This window comes from Leptonychotes weddellii, chromosome 13 (assembly GCF_054177405.1).
Source record: "Leptonychotes weddellii isolate Sample4059 chromosome 13, ASM5417740v2, whole genome shotgun sequence".
In the NCBI taxonomy this organism is placed as follows: Eukaryota; Metazoa; Chordata; class Mammalia; order Carnivora; family Phocidae; genus Leptonychotes; species Leptonychotes weddellii.
Window position 1 is genome coordinate 77,330,537 of NC_138381.1, and position 23,270 is coordinate 77,353,806.

The window sequence follows — 23,270 nt, forward strand, 5'->3', positions numbered from 1 at the left end:
CCCTGACCTTGGAAATGCTGCCTGACCCCAACCAGGGCCCGGCCCTCATTCAGGAGGCCTGAGTCCCCATCTTGGAAACCCACCTCTTGTCCCCCAGGTCAGGGACAGCCGGCTACACCTCAGTGACCAGCCCAGCTGTTGGACCACCCCCGAGTCCCAGCTCTTCCATGTGAGCAACAGCCCCGATGCCCTCTTAGAATCAATCAGCAACCTGGGCCTCCTTCCAAAGCTGCTGGGCCCACTGCCCATGGTAGCCAGGGTGGCCCTTGACGTGACCTGGAACCCATACTTCCTTACCTAGAGAGGACCAAGTGTGACCCTGCTTCCCCCAGGGGCAACCCAGATGCTCCTCAGGGTCAGGACAGCGTCACACTGACTCAATCAACAGTTTCTGTTGAGCCGAGCACCTACTACGCGCCAGCACCGCGAGGAGCACGGCAGTGAGCGGGCAGACAGGGACCCTGCTTTTACGCTCTCATTGTGAGAGAAGCCGATGCAACGAGGCATTCAAATGGTGATGCCATCCAGAGGGGTGCGGGGACGGAACAGGGACAGCCCCAAGAGTAGATGCCTTAAGGCTCTGCCAGCCACCTGGTGCCTGATGTGACCACTCAGCTCTGCCACTGTACCTAGAAAGCAGCCACAGGTAACACGTGCGAACGTGACTGTGTGCCAATAAAACTTTATTTACAAACACAGGCATCAATCCGGATTTGGCTGGATTTGCCGGCCCCAGGATAGAGGGTGGCTGGGGCTGAGGGCGCCTATGAAGGCCAGGAGGGCCCCGCTGTGGAGGGGGTGTCTGAGCAGAGACCTGAAGACGCCAAAGGGAAGCCTGAGAGGATCTGGGAAAAGGCAGATCATCGATTAATTTTATGTCAATTGAACTTAAAAATTAAACTATAAAATTAATATCACAAATCTCTACGTTAACTTTTCTTTGGTCTCCACGGTTACCAGAAAGATCTGTTTTTACCACACGACCCCGTTCTGTCCTCACAACCCTACAACGGGCTGTCACGTCCATTCCCGTTTACAGAAAGGAAACCGAGGCTGAGGGAAGGGACTGTTCTGAGGCAGAGCAGGGAGGCCCCGCCCATTCAGGTTCCAGGGCCGTGGCCAGAGGCAGGTGGTATGTTCGCCACATGGTGGACGAGGAGCGGGAAGCACAGAGAGGGAACTGCCTTCCCCACATCACTGGGGAGTGGTAGCAACAAGATCAGAACCCTGACAGCCTGGCTGTGAATCCTGGCCGCGGCCCGCACCCGGTGGGGCTGGTACAACAGCCACTTGAGGCTTATTCAAGCACACAGGTGCCATTTAATCCAAGTCACACTAAGCTCAAAGTTCAGCTCCGCACCGCACCAGGCGCGTGTCACGCGTGGCTACGGCTACCTCTGGGGACAGCGCAGACCTGGGACATTCCCACGACCGCAGAAAGCTCTGTGGATGCCAGCGCACCACCCAGAACAGCGCTCTGGCCCGGGGGACGTCAGGGCAGGAACACGAGCCGGCACGTGGGCAGGCCCGTCACACGTTCACTGCTATTCCCCGTGTTCTCTTCTCTGGCGCCCCCGCCCGCCAGCACCTGCTTCTTCTTCAGCTTGGAGATCTGCTGCTCCACCATGGTGATCTCGCGGTCCACCCGGTCCATGTTCTGGATCAGCTCCTCCTTAGAGAGCCGCGGAGGCACCAGCTCTAGCTCAGGGTCGGCGTGCGGCGGGCTGGGAGGAGACACGGGCTCCAGCTTGCCCGCCAGGCTGCGATCCTGCGGTGGAGGGAAGAGGAGCACGGGATCAGCGCAGGGGACACCCCAGCCAGCATGCCCTGCCACGCTCCCCGACTTTCCAGCCATGGCTTCAGGCCCCGGCACATGGGACATCTATCACGACAGTCCCCACATCCCAGAAGCAAGGCTGCGTACCAATCCCACCTCCCTGACTTTGCCCTCCCTGGGCCTCCTGCCGGGGGCGACCCCGCCCAGCCTGCCCCCCCCGCTCCACAGAGGTCAGGTCCTTTTATGTCCTCCTGTACGGAAGTTTTCACAACCTCCCCTCAAAATTGTGAGGCCTTCCCTCTTCCCACAACATGCCTCTCTCTTGCTCCACCAACCTGGCCGCGTCCTCCCACAGAACCAAACTCCCCAAGAGCAAGCACCGAGACCCCCATGTCCCAGCCCCCAAGGCCTGGCCTTAGCGGACCCTCCGTGAACATCTGTTGACAGCACTCTGTCTGAATCGGCAAGTTACAGACTATCATACAGAGTGCAGGCCTGGTTTTGTAAACGGGAGAATTATGAGAACAAGCCAGAGAGGCGCAAGTAGCTACGGACAGTGGGGGAGGGGCTTTCACTTTCTTCTTTTTATGGACCAGTATTTTTCCTTCTTTGAGGGTTATTCTTTGTGTAATAAAGCTGTTTTCAAAATCTGGTTAAACACACAAGGGAATCCTTCATTGAGCTATGCGTCGACACTTTCATTCCAGTTGAGGTTTATTGAGCACCCAAGCCCTCCCGGGAGCACCCTGGGGAGGAGGAGGTTAAAAAAACAAAACAAAACCAAACCTAGTCCTTGCCTCTGGAGCACTCACGCCCCAGGTTCAGATCCCAGCCCACTCGGCCACCTCCCAGCACTATGACCACAAGCACGTCAGGGACTCCCTCCCTGCCTCGGCTTCCTCATCTGTACGATGGGACGATCCCCACCTCCCAGGCTGCTGTGAGGCTGGAATGAGCCAACGTGTACAAAGAGCTCAGCTCAGAGCCTGGCACACTGTAAGTGCCTCCTAAGCGGGGGCTGGGATTGCCTGTCCCCAAACCCAGGCTCCAGGCCTGGTGGCCAGCCCAGGGAGAACCCAGCCCACGCCCGAGGCGTCCTCCAGGCCTTGGACAGCTGCTGGCAGAGGAGGCCCGGGAAGGAGCTCCAGGCCACCGCCTCCCCGCCCCCACGGCAGCTGCACCCGGAGGACAGAGGACACATTATTCCCCGGGACAACTGCAGCCCCAGGGGCTGCCAAGCGCTCCCCATCTCAGCACTATCAGAGGCTGTGCCATTGTGCATCCACCCCTTCCCCCCCCGACCCTCACAAGGCCCATGTGGCCCGAGGTTCTCAGGTTGTCATTGGGTCCGCCTTCTGGCCTCATCGTTTCCCTCTGAGATGTGGGGAGAGCTGACATCGGGACTTAGGCTTTCCACGCTCAGAACACTCAAGGGAGGGACACCTGGGGGCTCAGTAGGTGAAGCGTCTGTCTTCGGCTCAGGTCATGGTCCTGGGGTCCTGGGATGGATCCTGCATTGGGCTCCCTGCTCAGCGGGGAGCCTGCTTCTCCCTCTGCCTCTGCCCTTGCTCGTACTCTCTCTCTCATATAAATAAATAAAATCTTTAAAAAAAAAAAAAAAAGAACACTCAGGGGAAATGCAGAAGAGGCCCCAAGTCCCTCAACCACCTGGCTCCCACACTGCTCAGGCCGTGTCGGCAGGGAGGCCCCAGAAGTCAAACCTCCTCACTCGGCCCATCCCCGTCCTCAACATACCCTACCAACCAGACTCCCACAGCAGCCTACAGGGGGCTGCCACTTTGTCCCCACTGCACAGACGAGGAAACTGGGAACGTGGAGGCACATGCCCAGCAAGGCTCTAAGCCAGAGGGCAGCAAAGGCCAGGTGGCAAAATATTTCAGGTTTGCATTTTGGACTCTGTCCACCTACTCACCCACCACTGTATTGGGAAAGCAGCCATAGACAGACACAAATGAATGAGCATGGCCAATAAAACTTTATTCACAAAAACAGGCTGAGCACTAAGTTGGGAGCTTGCCAAGCTTGCCAACCTCTGCCCTTTGCAATTCCCAAGTCTTAACTCAGGTAACTGTCACAAATACCCTGCGAAGGAGGAATACTGTTTTTCCCATTTCCCTGATGAAGAAAATAAGACCCAGTAAGATTCAGTGACATGCCTGAGCTTACCAGCCACGATGCAATGGAACCCTGGCGTGGAGGGCACAAGAGGGTAAGGCCGGGCCCCAATCAGACTCTGCAGAGGTGGGCAGACCATGAGACCAGGCTGCAAGGTGTCCCACAGCAGAAACAGGGTCCAGACCATGCACTGATTCATCCCAAAGAACTGCATGGCTAGGCAAAAAAGCAAGAGCAAGATCTCCTCCAGAGCCCAGGACCCCCTGAAATTAGTGGCAAAACTGTGTAGAAGAAAAATTCCCTAGAAAAACACTCAGTGGGCTTGGGACCCTAACTACTCCCAAACAGGAGGGCCAAGCTGGTGGACTCGGGTGCCATGTGCACCTGACCCCACACACACTAAACGCGAATCAGCTCACGTGCTCTAGAACCCGAGGGCCTTTGCACAAGCCATCCCCTCCGCCCACAATACCCGACTCCACCTCTGGACCAGCTGAAATCAGACTTGTCTTCCCACGCCCTCTGCCCCAGCCCGAGATGTGCCCTTTCCTCCACGCATCCAGGGCACCTGGCTGGTCTCTCCCTGCAGACTCAGTCATTTCTCAGGGTTCTGAGACAAAAGGTGGCAGGTGAAGTGGGTCCTGGAGCCCAGGAGCATTATCTGCTGTAAGAAACATCTCCCCTCCCCTCTCTGATCTACCACCAGGACCAAGAAGGAAGATAAACAGAACCCCAATGCAGGAATAGTTCTCAAAAGCAAAACTAGCAAAAAGAAATTCCATCCCAAAGCTGGCAGGGTCGGTGCAAGGCTTAGATGAAGCAATTGGCAACTACTGGGAACCACTGGAAAAGTTGCTGGAAACCTTTCCTTAACTTCTTGATGGGTAAGACCCATCTTCTTCGATGGGTTCTTGTCACTTGAGGTTCAGGCTTAGCTTTTATTCCCACCAAAAATGCACAAGTGGGTTCATCCATGGCTGAACAAATAAAATGTGGATCATCATATAATGGAACGTGATTCAGCCATAAAAAGGAATGAAAAGCCCTGATCTATGCCAAAACGTGGATGAACCTTAAGAGCGTGATGCTGAGCGAAAGAAGCCAGACAGAAAAGGCCACATTTTACAGGATTCCATTTATAGGAAACATCCAGAACAGGCAAATCCAAAAAGACAGAAAGCAGACTAGTGGCTGCCAGGGTCTGGGGAGGAAGGAATGAGGAGTGACTGCTAATGGGTGTGGGGTCTCTCAGGGCCAGCACTGGGAAGGTACTAAATGCCACTGAACTGTTCGCTTTCACAGTTAATTTCAGGTTATGTGAATTTCACCTCGACTGAAAAAGAGGATGCACACCCAGGGGCAAAGAAAGCTTTCTCCGTAAGGGAGTTTTCCAGGAATGGGACCAAGGGAGCCTGGCTACTGGGCCTCCAGATGGTTCTCCCGATGGCTGCTGGCCTTCACTTCAGCCCAAAGCCACAGGAGCAAAACAACAAACCCATACTCAGTCGGTCGCCAGGTAGCAATTGGCACCATTTTCCCCATCAAATGCCCTTGGTGTAAAATTCAGGCCAACACAGAAGAGAAAACTCATTGCGCAAATTTAAAGACACAGAAGTAGCAAAAGCCCTGTGGCCGGGTCGGTCCCCCTGGTCCCAGCTTCAGGCAGGGGCAGGGCCGGCCTCAGGATGGACAAGGCCCACAAGCGCAGGCAAGGAGGGAAACAGCTATGACTGGAAATGTGGAGATGGAGGGAAAGCTCTCCGTTTATGATGGCCTTGAACACGGGAGGAGGAAGGCCTGGAGTCACAAACTGCCTTCTTGTTAACACACCAAGACCACGCAGAAGATGGCAGACCCAAGAGACGGACCTGGTGACGTCATGGCACCTGGATCAAGCTGTGCCTGAAGTCAACAAACCCTGGATTCCAGTTATATGAGCCAGGACTCATTCTTAAGTTAGTCTGACATGGGTTTTCTGTCCCTTTCAGCCAACAGAGGCCCAACAGACAAAGGGACTTTCAGAAATGGTTCTGTGTGTGATGACTCTAAAGTCACCTAAAACAAAGTCTGATGAATTCCAAAGGAAGCCTGATACCACAAAACTCCAGAGGCTCAAGGGCAGGGAAGCAGTATAAAACAGAACATTTTTATACAAAAAAGAAACACAGCTCGTGTTGGGGGGCAGGGAAGGGCTGAAAAAAAAATCCCACTGAATTCCTGTCTCATGCATCCAGCTGAATTCCACAAAGCAGACGCAAAAAACATCTGAACACTTTCAGAGTTGTGTTCTCCCCTGGCTTCTTCCCTTGCCCAAAATCTGCTCAGACTTTCCAAATATTCTTATTAGCAAGCAGCCTGGAGCAATTACAGTATTTGGTCCAGGCAGGCCCCAAAGCTGGGCCCATTACTCTCCTGAGCCCCAGGGTCCAGGAAGAGAAGACAGAGACACAGAGACAGAAACGGACACAAAGACTAAGGCTTCCCAGGGAGCTGCAAGAAGAGGGACAAGCAGAGGATCACAGAGCCACTGCAAGGCACAGAGACCCTCAGAAGAACCCAAAGGCCTGTAGGCTCTGAGCCACTATTCCAGAGGCCAGTCTGGGTGGGCAGCAGAGGCCTGATGGGGGCTGGCCAGAGACAACTGTCGGCCTGTTCTTGGCAGAACTGGACAGAAGCAGGGGGCACAACCCACTTGGGGCTCCAGTCCCTAGGGAGGAAATCAAAGCTCCCTGTGGCCCTACGTCCCTTCACACATATGCCACTCGCCTCTCGTCCAAGACCCACCTAGGGAAACAGCTTTCCTAACGGCAACATCCCTCCCAGGAAACTGAGCAGTCAGGAAGCAAGGGGGAGGCACAGACTCAGGTGCCAATGGGGGGACGGCAGGCACTGGGAGGAGGGAGGCAGACGGCCCGATAGGGGGACCAGAGGGGAAGCCCACGGCAGGACAGCCTGGTGAGCGGGGTGGGCTGTAGACCCAGGCTGCCCGGCCTTCGGTGCCCACTTCCCAGCGACCGTGGGCGAGTGGCTTTCTCCCTCAGGCTGGGGCCCCTCTATTAGAAGTACGATCTGTGATCATACTTCACAGGGCGAGGAAGATGCAACGGAATGATGCTCACACTTGGCACGCTGCCTGGCAGGCTCACTTAACGTTAACTTACCATCACCACCACAACCATGGGAACACCCCTTCTGTGCCAGCCCCCCAGTAAAGGACCTGCCTTGGCCAGAAATCCACCATTCAATCCTATCCAGCATCAGGCAGAGAAGAGGACCCAGCAGGCCCAAGTGGGCCACTTCCATCACCTGGCCTGGCTCCCACTCCTACCAGTGCTGCAGTAAGATGAGCACCGACCTCACCCCGCAGCTGGGAGGCTATTAACGAGCTAACATGTGTCCCCACGGTTGTGAAGAAGCCGAATGGAAACATTCAGCACGGGCAGAGGTAACATCCATCACTCAGCCGGCCAAGGATGAGCATGTCACCTGGCCACAGTTCCTGTCCCATCCCAGGCACTGACAGTAAAACAGCTTCAGGGGCAGCTGGGGGGCTGGCTGGGGGGCTGGCTGGGATCCCTCCATCAGCACCTCCGCGTCAGCTTCCTCTGTGTAAAATGGGACACCGAAGAAGCGTCCAGCCTCAACTACCCTGAGATTTACTGAAAGAGCAGAACTTCCCATGGCAGCATGCCGTAGGCACTTAAGCTATGCACATTCTCCCCCCCACCATCTCAGCTCCACTTTCCGTTCTAAAGAGGAGTCAAGTGAAAGAGCTCTCTAGGGCAGGGCTGCATGGTGGCCCCGCAGGCTGGACACACCCAGGTAGATGTGGTGCCCCTCCAGCCAAGGAGCGGCCGGCGGAGCCAACCTCAGCCCAGGCCCAGCCTCCGCCCAGCCTTGGTACACCCTGCACTCAGTCCCACCTCCCAGCCTCTTGCCCAAGCTGTGCCCCAGCCCGGCACGCCCACCCCTCACCTCGCGCCCAGTCTGATCACAGAAGAAAACCCAGATCCTCTGGAGTTCCCGTCTGGGGCCAGGCCTTACCTTGGACAGGTCCTCAGAGCCCCCGGGCTGGCCCGCCGCCAGCAGGGGTGAGGGCCGCAGCAGGGGGTCGGGCAGCAGCTCCAGGCGAGGGCGCTTGCTCTCAATGAACTCTATCTCTGACTTGCCCAGCTCGGGCAGGTATGAGTGAGACTCAGGTCGCAGGTGAAGCTCCTGGGACCTACAGGAGGCAAGGACACGGGGCATCATCACATCTACTGCCCTCCCGCTGAGCACCTGCTGCGCACCACCCCCTCTTGGACCCTGAGAGAGAAGTGCCCACCTATGGAAGGGCACGCGGCGAGGCAGGACTTAATCACAGACTTGTCTCCCTGCAAGTCAATGCTCACTAACTGTGTTTACAGGAAGAGAACGTACTGGTGATTCCCCACGCCCTCATCACCAAGCATGGCCCACAACCAGCAGCATCAGCCCCACCTGGAGCTGGTTGCAGATGCAGAGTCTGGAGTCCCACCCCAGACCTACTGAGTCAGACTCTGCATTGAAACAAGAACCCCAGCTGATTCATGGGCACAGCCAAATCCAAAGAGCCTTGTGGGTCCAACACAGATGATAACACACGTAATGTTATCTGCGCATCACCCACCCAGGGCAGACATCACTAGCCAACCACGGCACTCTGGCTGCTCAATCTGGCCTTGCCTCCTTCCCGACTCGGCCAGGCTGCCCGGGGCAGAGATGGGAGCTGTCCAGCCTACTCACTCCCCATTGGCTCTCCTTAACTGGCTCCCCAGTTTGCAGAGGACAAAACTGGCCCAGAGAAGCCATGCCTTGTCTGAGCACACGCAGCAGAGCCAGGACTCCCAGACTCCACCTCCAACTACTGCTCTTTACCAAACAGCCTAAACACTGCGCCTGCTGAAATGCTTTTCAAGTTCAAGCCCTCCCTGAACACCCCAAGCACATTCTCATCTCTGGACCTTTGCATGTGCTATTCCCTCTGCCTGGAGTGCCTTTACCCAGCTCTCTAAATGGCCAGCGACATACTGGATAAGCGCCCCTCCTCTGAGAGGCCTTTCCTGGCTACCCCAGCCAGAGAGGTAATACCTACCCCACCCCATAGGTCATGTGCCTCCTTCTGGAGTCATCTTGTGTAGTGTTTGTGGTGCATCTCCCCTGCTAGACTGTAGGCTCCCGGCAGGCAGGGCCGTCTCCCTGGATCCCCACCGTGTGCCTACAGCCTAGAATGGGCCAGCACGTGTCCGACGTCAGGACTCCTAGCAATTAATGCTATTATGAGCTCTGGCATCTTGGGGCCCTCCTCTGACCTCAGTCCTCCCCTCACTGGGGTCCCCATCCTGCTGCACTGGCTCCCTCCCTCCCACCTGGACTGAAGGAGACCCAAGCCGGCCCAGCAACAGGCACACACCAGCAAACGGGCAGACACCTCGTCTGGTAGCTGAGGGACGGAAAAGGCCTCAGAGAAAAGGGGAGGACAAAGAGAGGGAAGGAAGGGGGCTCCCCGTGTGCACCCCGGTGCGGACATGTCCCTCACAACCTGCACCCCAGGCCTGCTCCCCCACATCTTGGTGGTCAACCCGTCCTGCCTAGGCACACGCCCAGAGACCACTGAAGGCCCGTGGTGGGACGTCAGAGGGCCCCGTGGCTCTCCCGTGCCCATCGCCATCTGCGCCCCAAGTCACAGCTGCACCAGGACAAGGGTGAGCGCACAGCTCAACCACCCCCCGTTTCACACCCTACCAGCTCCCACTCCAGCACAGGCCTCCGGTCCCGACAAGAGAAATGAGGCCGCCACTCCGAGCCAGGCGACACGCAGGCCTCCGCTCACCTTTCATTCCCAGGCTGGAATTCAGACAGCAGGGAGGGCCTCCTCCTCTGGGGCTGGATGATGGAGCCAGGCGACAGGTGTGGGGTGTAGTCACGGGGGTGGTGCTGGTACTCGAGCAGCCCGACATCCTGCAGCGAGAGGCCCAGGAAGTGAATGAGCGAAGCCAGCCCACTCCACAGTCGCGGGCACAGGGGACAGAATCACACGCTCCCTGCCCAGTGCTTACTTCTGCGCCGGGCCACGGGCCACACTCGGGAGGCCCAGTGTGGCCAGAGGGCGTGCCCGGGGCCGATCGCCAGCTGACCTGCACCCGGTGGGGCACGGCCTGGGTCCCTCACTCCCCACCACCCCAGCACCCAGAGCTCTGCGGTTACGCCCTCTTTCCAAAGGAGACAGCCCAGTCCCCGTGTCCGCACACAGCTGGAAAAGCCACAGCCCGCGCGTCGGCCAACCGGGCACTAAGGGACCAGGGCATGTGCACGAGACGGCGCTGGCACCAACGGCCTGGGAGGCTCAAGGCCAGCTTCTAAGACAAGGCCAGCCTGGGATTCCCTGGTCTGGTCGGTGTGTCACATACAGAAGCACGGATCAAAGTCAGAAGGATAAACTGCAGGCAAAACCCTCCTTCTTCAGGAAAATGCCCCTACTGTCCGTGACCCTCTGCGTAAAACCTAAACATGAACAAAGGAGATGTACCCTGATTATCAGCTACACTCTGATTTGAAGCACATTAAAAGGTTTTTTTATAGGGGCGCCTGGGTGGCTCCGTCGGTTGGGCGTCTGCCTTCGGCTCAGGTCATGATCTCAGGGTCCTGGGATCGAGCCCTGCGTCGGGCTCCCTGATCGGCGGGGAGCCTGCTTCTCCCTCTCATTCTCCCTCTGTGCTATCTCTCTCTCTCTCTCAAATAAATAAATGAAAATTTTTTTTAAAAAAAAGGTTTTTTATAAAAAGGATAGAGGAGCACCTGGATGGCTCTGTCGGCTAAGTGTTCAGCTCCTGATTTTGGCTCAGGTCATGATCTCAGGGTCCTGAAATCAAGCCCCGTGAGGGACCCCGCACTCAGCGGGGGAGTCTACTTGAGATTCTCCCCTCTCCCTCTCCCTCTGCCCCTCCAACTCGTGCTCTAATAAATAAATAAATTTTTTTAAAAAATTAAAAAAGGATAGAATCAAGTCTTTCAAAAGAGAAAACAGGACTGGCTTCACACTGTACCAGCCCAAATCGACTAGCTCTGTCTGACTAGAACACTCAGTTCTACTGTGTGTGGCAGTCAATTAGTGATGTCTGACACAGGTGAGGTTTGGGAAGAACAGCACCGGGAGTGACTTATTTTCTTCTTGGCATTTCTCTTAATTCTCCCATTTTTCCATAAAAATCTAGTCATTCTTCTGTTGTCTTTTTTTTTTTTTAAGCGGTTATTTCTGCAAAGAGAATCAGATGATACCAGGCAGGTGTGCTGGGAACATATGTTTCAGACCCTCCAAACCAAGCATGTAAGATGCTGGCGAGAGCAGATGAGTAAATGGAACGAACAGGGGCCCCATCAACTTCAGAGGCTGGAAACAGTGAGGAAGCCCAACGTGGGGTAAAGTTGCATGGCTTGAGGGGGCTGTCTGACACTCAAACCCTCTGAGACTTGGTTTCCTCATCTTTGAAGTGGGTGCCTGACCAGGAAGGAGGCCTCTGTGCCTCCTACCACTCACCGCCCCCCAACTCTCCAAAGGATTGACCCCAAGGTGAAGGGCAGCTTCCAGAAGGCAGAGAAGGGCTCGGCCTCCCAGTGCCCTGTGAGGACGTCTAGCACAAGGCACCAGGTGCTCACGCGGGGTGGCGGGCGGGAAGGAGGAGGAGGAAGAAAGGCCTCGAGGGAGGGGGTGCAGGCCTCTAGGATCACGCTGGCAAGGCTGCCAGGCAAAGATCTGGCACGCACGCACAGAGGTGTGAGAAGGAATCAGCAGGCTTTGCAGTCTGCCAGGAGGAAGATTTTCTCCACCCAGCTCTTCCACACAAAAGCAAAATGAGCAAAGCGGCAGAGAGACAGACAATCCAATCCCTGGGGAGAAGGCCGCAGTGAGATAGTGCCAACAACTGCCAACGGAGGCGGGAAGAGGCCCATGGGGCCCCCAATGGTGGGGGGGGCGGCAGAGAGGCACTTCACGACCTTTCTGGCCTCAGTTTCCCAGTTTAGGAGATAAGCGGGATATGCCTGCCTGCAAAGTCCCTCCAAGGAGCATCTCAGGGACCATTTCTGCAGGGTCCTCATTAAACTCCACCCCAGGGCCTGAAGCTGGTCTCCAGGGCTGAGCCCACAGACCCCCAAGTGTGTCTCAAAGTTCCACAGGAAGGCAAGAATTGAGGAGACCCCAAGAAAGAAACTGACCCAAGGTGGGCTGTGATCACATGAGACTGAATACATCAGGCACTTGGTCTACAAGCTTCCCAGCCACATCTCAGAGCGTCACAACTCTACATGAGTTAACAAAGTAATAATAGTACCTAACATTCATAAATTGCTTGTGTCCACCTGCCGCTGAAAGTTTTAAGCATACTAATTAATTTAATCCCTACAGCAACGCCATGAGGTGGGTATCTTGCACAGTCCCACACAAACATGAGAAATCAGGTACAGAGAAGTCAAGTGACTTGCCCAGGTCACACAGCAGGGAGGGGAGGTTCTGAGACACAAGACTGGGCCAAGCTGGCTTCCTGCTGAGGGGCAGGGAGAAGCAGGGGGCCAATCCTGAACCAACCCCACCTGGCGACGGCAGCAAACCAGACCTGGGGAGAAGAGGCCTGCCCTGCCCTCACCATGTGCTTCCAGAGCTGCTGCTCAGAAAATCAGGGGAGGAAAAAGGTCTCCAGGTGAGACCCCTACCCACCTCTGCTGGCTTCTACCCAGCCACAGTGCCTGACACTGAAATTGGGGCTTGCTGATAAATTATGCCCCTAAAACTTGCTGGGAAGGTGACATGGGGCTGGAAAAGCAATTTACCCAGGAGGGAACCCCATCTGCCACGTCCCTGCCTAGATCCTGTGGGGCCACAAGGACAGAGGGGCTGGGGCATCTGAGCCTCGGATCAAATCCAAACTGGGTCGGGATTCTGGGAGATGTCTGAAGGAGGGGCTGGAAGATTTTCTTTGCCGCTGTGCTAGGAGGAAGGGTGCTCCTCACTGGCCCCTGGGATAAGGCTTCTCACCCCAGAAGGGATTGAGGAAACATCTGGAGCTATATGTGGCAGGGAAAGGATTCATGGGTCCCTCCTGGAGGAGTGGGGGCTACGATCAAGACAGCTCCCACCTCAGGGCCTTTGCACACGCTATTCCCTCTGCCTGGAACATTCTTAAGCCACATTTCCCCATGCCTGGCCCTCTAGTTCTCTCCAGGTTTTGACTCCAATGTCAGCTTCTCAGTGAGGTCTCCCTCCCTAGGCCTAACTTCAATTAGGACCCCTGCAACCTCAGCCACTCTCTCCCTCCTCCTTCCCTGCTCTTTGTTCCCCCAGGAGAACACCAGCTTCCTAAGGCAGGGATACTTCTGGTTTGCTCACAGCTCCGTTCCCAGGGCCTACGAAAGTACCAGCACATGAGGTGCCTAATAAGTACTAAATGAATGAGTAAAGCTCCCAGCGTGGGGGCTCCCAAGAGGGCTCCTCAGGGGGCCAAACACCGCCCCCCCACCGCCCCTCGGGCCATCCCCAAGCCCTGAGAACCGAGATGCAGGAAGGGCCACACAGCTGAGGGTTAGAAAGCGCAGGCAGCACTCGGGACATGGGCAAAGCTCCAGTACCCCACCCCCCGCCCCCAGCTGCCTACGTGTGTCCTCATCCTCCTCTGGCCCAGGCAGGCTCCTGGGTCCCTGACCTTCAGCCAGGGCAGCGCTGCCCCACGCGAGGCCCACAACGCTGCGGGCCTGTGACGAGGTGGACACAGAAGACACGTGCATTGGTACAACAGCCCACACGCACGCTGCCAACCTCGGGCACAACCAGGGTGCACATCTGAGAGCGGGGGCACGTGCAGTAAGCCCATGGACAAGCGGGGGCAAACAGCAAGTCAGACGGGTGGATCCTTCCCGCGAAGAGTTTGACAAGCACCGATCCAGGGCAGGAGTCAGAAACGGGGCCCAAGGCCAAAGGCAGGCTTGGCTCTCAGCCATCCCTCTGCATCCTGGCGGGCTGCTTTCAAGCCACGAGGGCAGCAGAGCTGAGCAGCTGTGACACAGACCGAATGGCCTGAAGAGCCTGCAGTACCCGCAGAGAAGGTTTGCCGACCCCTCCTCTAGAGGAAGAGCCCACAGACAATGTGGAAAAGAATACTCATGCTGTGTTGTTGTCATGATAACGCGTCATCATCGAAATCATCACCATCATTACTTGGTATCAGCGTGTGCTAATTCTGTCCAGGCACTGCGCAAAGCCGCTGCCCATCTCAGCTAATCTGAACCTCAGAATCCTATGATTATCTTGCTCAAATAATGGGGAAACTGAGGCATGAGGTGGTAAAGCCACTTGTCTGAAATTCCACAGCTAGGATATCATTAAGGCAGGACATGAATGCAAGCAGTCTGGCTCCAGAGCCTGTGCTCTTAACTACCCTTCTACACTGAGGCACAGAGAGATTAAGTAACTTGCCCAAGGCCACACAGCAGAAAGCAGTACTGCTGGATGTCAGGCCTTGCACCTTTTGACTTTAACACAGTCCTTCAGCACAAGGACTACAAGAACTCAGGGAAGTTCAGATGGTCCCAGTGGACTTGGAGGAGAAGTCCAAAGAAAGCCTGATAAGAGGTGAGGCAGGGAGGGGATGTCGGGACGCTCCATCCTGGGAGACCCTCAGGGAAAGATGTGGGGTCCTGATTCTGTGAGGGAGGGAAGCCAAGACCACAGAGGTGGCGCGAGCAGGGGACAGAGAGGTTCCAAGGGTAGAGCAGGTGGCCTTCGACGAGCAATGTGCACCGTGCCGAAGTTGGTGCCTGACTCAGGGAGGCTGAGTGCATGTCTAAAGTGGTCAGGGGAATGGTGGGCTTCCCACAGCCTTCGGGTCCAGGCCTCTGCCTGCAAGCATGCCTGGAATCATGCCTTCCATTCACGCCACGCACACCACAGCAGGCAGCCTGCAGGTGGTGGGCCAGCCAACGGGACAATTCCCACTGCCCCTCAGAGTCCAGGGTCCTGGAGCCCCAAAGGCAGAGAGGCCTTCCTTGGGGCTCCTGTCACCCTGCCAGGAGGAAAGAGAGGACCACCAAATGCTTACTGCATGCAGACACTGCCCTGAGCACCTTGCAAACGTCCTCCACTGAGGCCCAGACCCACAACTCCATACCGCAGATAGGAAAACTGAGGTTGCCCCACAGGGCTAAGTGAGCAGCCCAGTGTCACTCAGCAAGCTGGAAGGGACAGAGATTCAAAGCCACATCTGGAGGTTCTGGACTCCAGGGGGGACTGGCCGTCCAAGCAGCTGAAATTTCAGAGCACACTGAAAGAGGCCTCTGGAGCCAGGAGGTGCCACAGTTGAAGGTAACCTTTTAGGAGTGTGTGTGGGAGAGGACTGAGCCCCAGGAAGGTCACAGGTCCCCGGCTTAGGCCCCTCCCCTTCCTCCCAACTTCCTGCCTTAGCTACTATGCTAGGAGCCCATACACTGGGCTCCTGCCTGGCTCTTGGATGGGACATTTACCTCCCTGTGTCTTGATCTCCCCTTTCTTCCACTGTCTTCTAGACTCAAAAAAAGAGGGAGCATCTCCAAACCCCGCCTATAAAATGGGCTGATGGGAAGGGGTTAGAGGGCATGTGGCTGCAGTCGGGGGGGCGGGTAGTCTCCAGATTACAGAGCCAATGCTGACCTCCCACCAACTAAGGGCAAGTGGCTCCAGCCGGGAGACATGCCCGGGAGAGCAAGACCCCCCACAATCCCCAGGGTGCCCAGAACTCTTGCTCCTGCCTTTCAGGTGACAAGTAGGGCTGGGCCACCCCAGCACAAGGCAGGGTGGTTAGGGATTGGGGCCCCACGGCTGCCACCACACACAGGACAGGAACACCCCACCCCATAGCTGCCCCAGGGCCCCGCTCACCCCCGCTCACCCCTGGAGCTCAGCCTCCTGCCTGGAGTGGGTGGTGACAGCTGGGTCCTGTCCAGCCACATCCTGCGTCACTGACAGCCCAGCAGGGGAAGAACAGGAGATGTTATGGGTCAGCCAGTGACCCCAAACGACTGGGAGAGGGCCAGCTGAGGGCCCAGCTGAGGCAAAGGGCAGGGCAGGAGGGAAGGCCGGCAAGCAGGGGCTATAGGGACCACAGGGGAGGGGGTGGGAGAGGGCTGGGAACCAGCAGGGCGGGGCGCCAAGAAACAAGAGAGAAGCCAGAGGCATCCGCCAGGGGTCCTCAGGAGAGGGAGCCCCTCCGGGCAGCTGCAGTAACAGCGACAATAACAAGCAATGATAATGTCAAATGCACGCATCGGGCAGGGTGCGTGCCAGGCGCCGCCATAAGCACTCAGCCCTCGTTACGTTTAATCCCCACGCGAGTCTAGCAATCAGATGCTCTTCTTACCCCGTTTTATGAATAAAAAACTGAGGCTCAGATGGGGTAAGCCACTGGGCCTGTTTCCTCACCTACCACACATTCTTCATCTACAGAGAGAACGTCCGAGACCCACTCCGGGGTGATCTGGAACCGCACGTGCAGCTGTCTGCACAGCAGGCTCTGAACAGAACGTCTGTCCCGCCGTAGTGCTCGGCAAACGAGAGGCCACGGTTTTGCTGTTGTTGCTGGTGATCACAATAAAGATCACAACACTACATGATAATAACTCACCCCCAGGAGCACACTCCTTGGCCCTGGGCACATAGCAGCCGCCCAATAAATAGAGGCATCCGTGACAGGGGCTCAGAACCCTGAAGCTGGGCGCCTGGGTGGCTCAGTGGTTAAGTGACTGCCTTCGGCTCAGGTCACGATCCCAGGGTCCTGGGATCGAGTCCCACATCAGGCTCCCTGCTCTGCGGGGAGCCTGCTTCTCCTTCTCCCATTCCCCCTGCTTGTGTTCCCTCTCTCGCTGTGTCTCTCTCTGTCAAATAAATAAATAAAATCTTAAAAAAACAAAAACCCCTGAAGCTGAAGCCGACTGTCTCCCAGCAGTGATCTCACCCGAGGCCTGTGCTTTAATCTTCTGGCCTCAGTCCCCTCATCTGCAAAATGGGATAACAATGCAAGATGCTCTTTCGTTGGGCTGTTTGGGAAAATCTGAAGACTCTATGCGGGGGCAAGTTCTCGTAACAGGACTCCATAATGTGCCCAATTAGCCCAGCTGGCTCTGAAAAGCATCCGGGGGGGCCCAAATCCTCAAGAGGCCGCTGTGTCTGGGACACCCTTGCGCGGGGCCAGTGGGTTCACACGCTGATGGAAATGCCCTCCCCCGCCACTTCCTCTCCTCATGAGGAGGAACCACGCTAAGTAGTATTCATGTGTGCATGCACACACAGAGGCCAAGAGAGTCAGCCTCTCCCCCAGCTACGACCGCAAGGCCCCACATCCCCTCGCCGAATTGCCAGCTGGTCAAACGGGGAGGCCCAAGACCCTGAGAGCCCTCTGGCAAGCACCAGGGACATGCTACCCGGTAGGTACCCAATAAATGCCAACAAAGCAGAACCAAAGGTCCATCCTTACAACCACACCACGCAGCTAGAGGTGAAGGCAGGAAATAGGGCCACTGCACGGGGAAGGACAGAGCAGGGTGCAGCTTAGGAGAGCTGATCGAGCGCACACACGTGTGCAGGCCAGCACGTGAGAACACTTCTGCCTCCCCACAGGTAGGCTATCCCCGAGAGATGGGGCGGCTCCTTGGTGAGCAGAACCAACACCCCGGATCCCCAAATCAGGGCTCCAGAGACATGAGCTTCATCATCTCAGAGCCCCGAGCATCACCACAGTGAAGGAGCTCCGGGGCCAAGGATCAGGGAGGCGAGGGGCTGTCAGCAATGGTCCCCCTGGTAAAGCAAGAAGGGGTCCAGGGGAGGCTGGGCTGCCAGGAAAGTGTATTCAGTAGGTGCTCCATGTTTGTACGCAAATTCCACTGCTGACTCTGAGAGACAGAGATCCCAGCTCAACCTGGCCCCAGTCTCCATCTTCCCAGCTTTAAAGTGGGAGCTAAGAGATTTCACCAGAAGTTCCAGACGCCAGTGGTCTCTGCCGTGGCACCCCATTTCCCCTTGGGGGACACAGTGAGCCCTGGTCAGACACCGCTGGAGATACACCAGCCCTTGTGGGGACTTGGTGAAAGAAGAAGGCCCCAAAGGCGACCCCGGGGAACACACGCACCCTTTACTTACCGTGTGGGGCCGGGCTATCTGCACAGGGTAGGAAATGCCATGGGGCGGGTAGCGGGGCTCAGTGGCCCTCCACGTCTGCGCCACAGGCTGCGTGGATCCCGACATGGCGGTGAGCGTCCAGGGGCTCCTGGGCCCCAATAATCTCCCTCTCAGTGGCCACCAAGGTTAAAAGCCAGTCCTTGTCATCTGCTCGTGGGCCGCCCTGTCACAGGCACCTGAGAGAAAACCAGAAAAGAAACAAGATCAGCAACAGGGCAATGGCCCCTCTAGGGACCCTGCTGGGGCCCCCTGGTCGTTCTTTTGGTCCCTGGGGAAGAGCAAGCACACAGGTCCTCCTGAGCCTCCTCCATGCCGCTGGGGCACTTCCTGCCCACTGACAGTGGGAGATGCGACTGGCATTTGAGGGACCCCTGAGCCACAGACCAGACCAACAGCTGCCACATGAGCCGCATCAGGGAAAGCCATTCCCCACCCATAACCAAGGCCCTCACTCAGCAGGCACAGGAACCGCTGCTCTGGGGGCACTGCCCCCCCAACAGATAGCTCCCAAGCCCCCTCAGCCAACCTGATCTCACCCCATGGAACCCCCACTTTGGGAGCACTGCCCCCCACCAGATGGCTCCCAAGCCCCCTCAGCCCACCCGACCTCACCCCGTGGAACCCCAACTCTGTGGGTGCTGCTTCACCCCTCCCCAAAGGGTCCCAAGCCTCTCTGACCCACCTGACCTCAACCCATGGAACCTCAACTCTGTGCCCACTGCCTCCATCATCTCCCAAAGGGTCCCAAGCCCTCTTCAGCCCACCCGACCTCACTCCGTGAACCCCAACTCTATGGGCGCTGCCCCATCCCCCCCAAAGGGTCCCAAGCCCTGTCGACCCACCTGACCTCACCCCAAGACCTCTGCGGGTTTCTGAGTCACCAGGGCAAAGTTCTCCAAAAGCACCCATTTCAGGCAGGCAGCTGGGGACCTGTCCTGAGAGGCATGGCTAGGGTAAGGAACACGAGTGTCCTGGGCCGCGGTGGGCAGGGTCAGTTCCCGCAGGACAAAGGTCACAGTGTGACCCCGCGGGCTTGCCTGGGATCCCCCGTGACCCCGTGCAGGAGCAGAGCTGGGAGTGAGGAGATTGGACGGTGCAAAAACAGCTAAGGACACAGACGAGAGCCAGCGGGGCCCCAAATGGCTGCCGGGAGGCAGGTAAACGGTGCCTCCCGCGGGAGAGAAACCACCCGTGTCCAGGCTGGAAAGCAGCTCAAGCATCAGTCCAATGTCTTTACAGCTGGGGAAGCTGAGGCTCAGGAAGAAGAAAGGACTCACGTCAAGGGAGCGAGGAGGCCCTTAGAAGCTGCCTTTGCCCGGAAATCTCTGGGGCCTCCATCCTGCCTAGGATCCGCCTCTCCCTCTCCATCAGCCTGCTCACGGTTACCACCGCCCCAGCTCGGAGCGGGAGCCCGCGGGCACGACCCAGGCCTCCTCCACACTCCACCCTCAACAGCCACTCAGAAAAGGGGTGTCCCTCCGGCCCCGCCACGTGCAGCCCCCATCCCCCAGCTGAGGAACAGCCAAGATGGCGCAGAGGCCCCGCCCCTGGATGTTCTTGCGCGCTGGGGCGGGCTGGAGCTGCATCTCCCGCCATCAGTAAATAGAACGTACCCCCAGCTCCCTGTAACCTCACGGCGTCCCTCATCGCCCTGCCCTGCCGCTGACGACTGTGCCCCCAAGGGTGTGGACGCTCGGACCCTCCACTGGTGATCTGCCTGGTGGGGGTCTACTGTGAAAGAATGCTGGGGTCAGAGATCGCGGGGGTCAGAGGAGGAAGGAGACCCCTGCCTGGGGGCCTGACTGCGTCCCACTCCCCACCCCGATCTTCCACTGCTGTAGACTCAGCAAGTCCTTTCCGGGAACCACCCTCCCTCCCCGGGCTCCAGGGGTGGTCATGTGACCCCGGCCTGGCCAATCAGATTCCTGCATCCCCTGGGCCCGGGACTAGTTCAGGGATGGGCTTGTGACCCAACCTAGGCCAATGAGCAGCAGTCTTGAGACTTTTGCTGGGGCGGGGCGGGGGGGGAGAAGAAACGGGGGGCGCTCTGCTTGGGACTAAGCCGGGAGGATGAAAGCCTGCAGCTTTGGGGTCACCTCATGGCAGGTGCCTGCCCGACAACGACACCAACCGGCCGGAAGACAGAGCTGAGGGTGGAGAGCGCACAGTCGGGTCCTGATGACAGCCATGCCTGAAGGCAGTCGAGGCCTGCTCATTCGTTTAGCAGAGCTGAGACGTTCCTGTGTGTTTTGCTTCGCCGGCCCAACCTGGGTTTCTGTCACTTGCCACCAGAAGTTCTGACTCACCCAGGGAAGAAAGGAGTCACGGACCAATGCACCTACAAGCACCTCAGGAAGTTGCCCACGTGGGCTCTTCCCAGCCGACAGGATGTAATTTTTATGAGCATGGGAACACATCCTGCTCAGCTAACAGGAGCTGCTCGCATCACTATCACTAGAACCATCTCTGAGTAGCTCCAGCCCAGTGACAGTGATGCTCTGATGTGGACAGGGGGAAGGAGCTGCCCCTGCCAGTTCCCACCAAGGGCAACATGGCATCTGTCCTGAAGACAGGACACAGGAAACTGGCCTTGGGAGAGGGGCAGGTCTGGCCACTGCTGCACAAATCCCATTGTTCCAGTTCATCTCCAAGCCCAGCAGAGCCCGGTTGTACAATGCAGCGACGCACATTTTAGTCTGCTCTCTCTCTCTGGGCTTTCAACAGTTGCCCCCTCTCTCCGAGGAGATGAGGCCAGCACTTTGGTGGGGGAGATGCTCACACTGCTTGCCCCTCCTCCAAGAGCACCGCGGGCAACTTCCAAATCGCTATTTGATTCTGCACTGCAGAAGGCGGCAGAGAAGTCTGATTTACCCACAGCTTTCCTGACTTCCTTTGCCTAACAGAACGCCGACTAGAGAAGGCAAGCCTCTGCCAGATGCTCACGCGGGTGGTGCACGTGGGCTCCAGAAGCCAGGGAGGTGACATCTCTCCAAACCAGCCCTGGAGAATCCTTGGCGGCATCCCTCACCCTCCTCACCCTCCTCGGCCAGGCTCTGGCTGGCCTCCCACTCCCTCAAGACTCACGGTGTGTCCACCGCCAAGCTTGGGGGGCTTCAGCCATCAACAGGTCACCCCAGCAGCCCCCTGGCCCAGCGTCCTCACACGCATGTGATCCCCAAAGCCAGAGGACTCTGAGTGCCTCCTTCATTCATCACGAGCTTATTTAATAAACCCAATTTCCATCCCTCCCAACCTCAGTCACATTTACTGCCAGCTCAAAAAAAAAAATTTTTTTTTTAGGAAAACATTTTGGCGGTTCCTCCAAAAGTTAAACATGGAATTACCAAATGACCCAGCAATTCCACTCCTGGGCACATACCCAAAAGAACAGAAAACTGGGACTCAAACAAATACATGTATACGAACGTTCAGAGCAGCAATATTCACAACAGCCAAAAGGTGGACACAGCCCAAAAGTCCATCAACAGATGAATGGATAAACAAACTGTGGTCCATCCATACAGTGGAACATGATTTAATCACAAAAAGAAATGAACCACTGACACAAGCCACACCACGGATGAACCTTGAAAACATCGCACTAAGTGAAAAAAGCCGGTCACAAAGGGCCAGATTGTGCCTGAGTCCACTTACAGGAAGTATCCGGAACAGGCAAACCCATAGAGACAGAAAACAGACTGGAGGCTGCCAGGGGGTGGGCAGGGATTGCTAACAACCACCAGGCTGGAGCCTCAGCCTCGAAGTGAGGGAAATGTGTTAAAATTAGGTAAAGGTAGTATTTGCATAACATTGTGAATGGAAAAACAAATTTAAGCATTGACTTCATCGAGGTTTGAATGTGAACGACAAGAAAAAGGACACTCCTTCATCAAAGACAGGGGGAGGGGAGGATGAGGGAGCCCCGCGGGATGGCAGGAGGGTACCCCGGATCTGGGCTGGGCTGGAAGGCGTTCTGAAAACGAACCCAGCCTGCAGCAGGTATAGGACACGGCAGCCCCGATACCATTGCAGGTCTGGTGGCTCTGGAGTCAGGAGAGGGCGGTGGGCACCCATTTATTTATAGAAACTCCAGGGTCCCCACTGCGAGCTGAGCCCCAAGTGAATGAATGAGGCAGGGCCCAGCCACAGAGGGTCTTGGTGCTCCAGCAGGGTGCAGCGGGGGCAGACAAGCAGCAAACTGTGAGCCTGGAGAAGGAAGCTCAGTCTACCCCAGCCTTGGGGAGGGGGAGGGGGCATCGGGGAGCACTCCCGGAGTGGACACAAGACAGTCGGGGGAGTCAGGTAGAGGCCGCCGCCCAAACGGGAGCCCAGAGGTGAAACCAGGCACCCCTGTGCTTGAGAAATTCATTGAGTGAGCACAAGGCAGGGAGGGCGGACAGTCACTCAAGGCTCCCGGGCCATGACAGGATGGATCCTGTTCTAAGAGCCCCGAGGATCCTCAGACGGTGGCTGGGGAAATAAAGGGTCACTGTGTTTTCCAAGCAGGCACTGCAGAGAGCCAGGGGAGACCCAGGGGCTCCTGCGGACAGCCAAGCAAGAGATGATGCTGGTGGGACCAGAGCAGAAGCCACAGAGAAGGAGAAGCAGGCACAGACAGGAAAGTCGGGACGGAGCTCACCCAGGCGCAGGGACCTTTTGTCCCCTCCTCAGGCAGGATGCCTCACACCTCTGCATCTGTTTCCTCAGCTACATATCAAGAGCCCCTGCTCCACCAGCCTGCTGGGAGGACAGCATGCTTGGGAAGCACTACCGTCACGCCTGGTAAACAGCAGGTGCTCAATGAAGCAAACACAGCAAGGTCAGGGCTCCAAGGAGAAAAGATGGCACTCAGGCGAGGTAAAGAACTTGCTGAGCCAGGTGGCGTGGGATGCTTCTGAGCCCCAGGGCCCCAGACAGGGACACCAGAGGCCCACCCAGGCCTTACATACCCAAGCCATAAACCGCGACACCAGGGCCACCGAGCCAGTCAGGGGAGGGCCAAGAACTCCAGAGCTGCCCACGGCAGGGGATTCCGTGCACAGTCCAGAATGGGGCTCCCCGTGAATGGCCCACGGTGGGGGCCCCCACAAACACCGCAGGGGCCCCGGCGTGGCCCTCCACCGCACCTGCCCTGGAGGCGGCACC

The 23,270-nt window shown here is 57.1% G+C and overlaps 1 protein-coding gene across 1 annotated transcript in view; it reads right to left on the bottom strand.

Moving 5' to 3' along the window:
- NCOR2 (nuclear receptor corepressor 2) overlaps positions 1-23,270 on the bottom strand; it is a 164,559-nt gene that overhangs the window by 125,918 nt on the left and 15,371 nt on the right. Inside the window, exons 2-5 of the mRNA XM_081800960.1 lie at positions 18,087-18,301; positions 9,765-9,892; positions 7,958-8,135; positions 1,589-1,768 (exon numbers count right to left, since the gene is read on the bottom strand). Of these exons, the coding sequence (XP_081657086.1) occupies positions 1,589-1,768; positions 7,958-8,135; positions 9,765-9,892; positions 18,087-18,191 (591 nt within the window). The 5' untranslated portion in view covers positions 18,192-18,301. The remainder of the gene's footprint in view (positions 1-1,588; positions 1,769-7,957; positions 8,136-9,764; positions 9,893-18,086; positions 18,302-23,270) is intronic.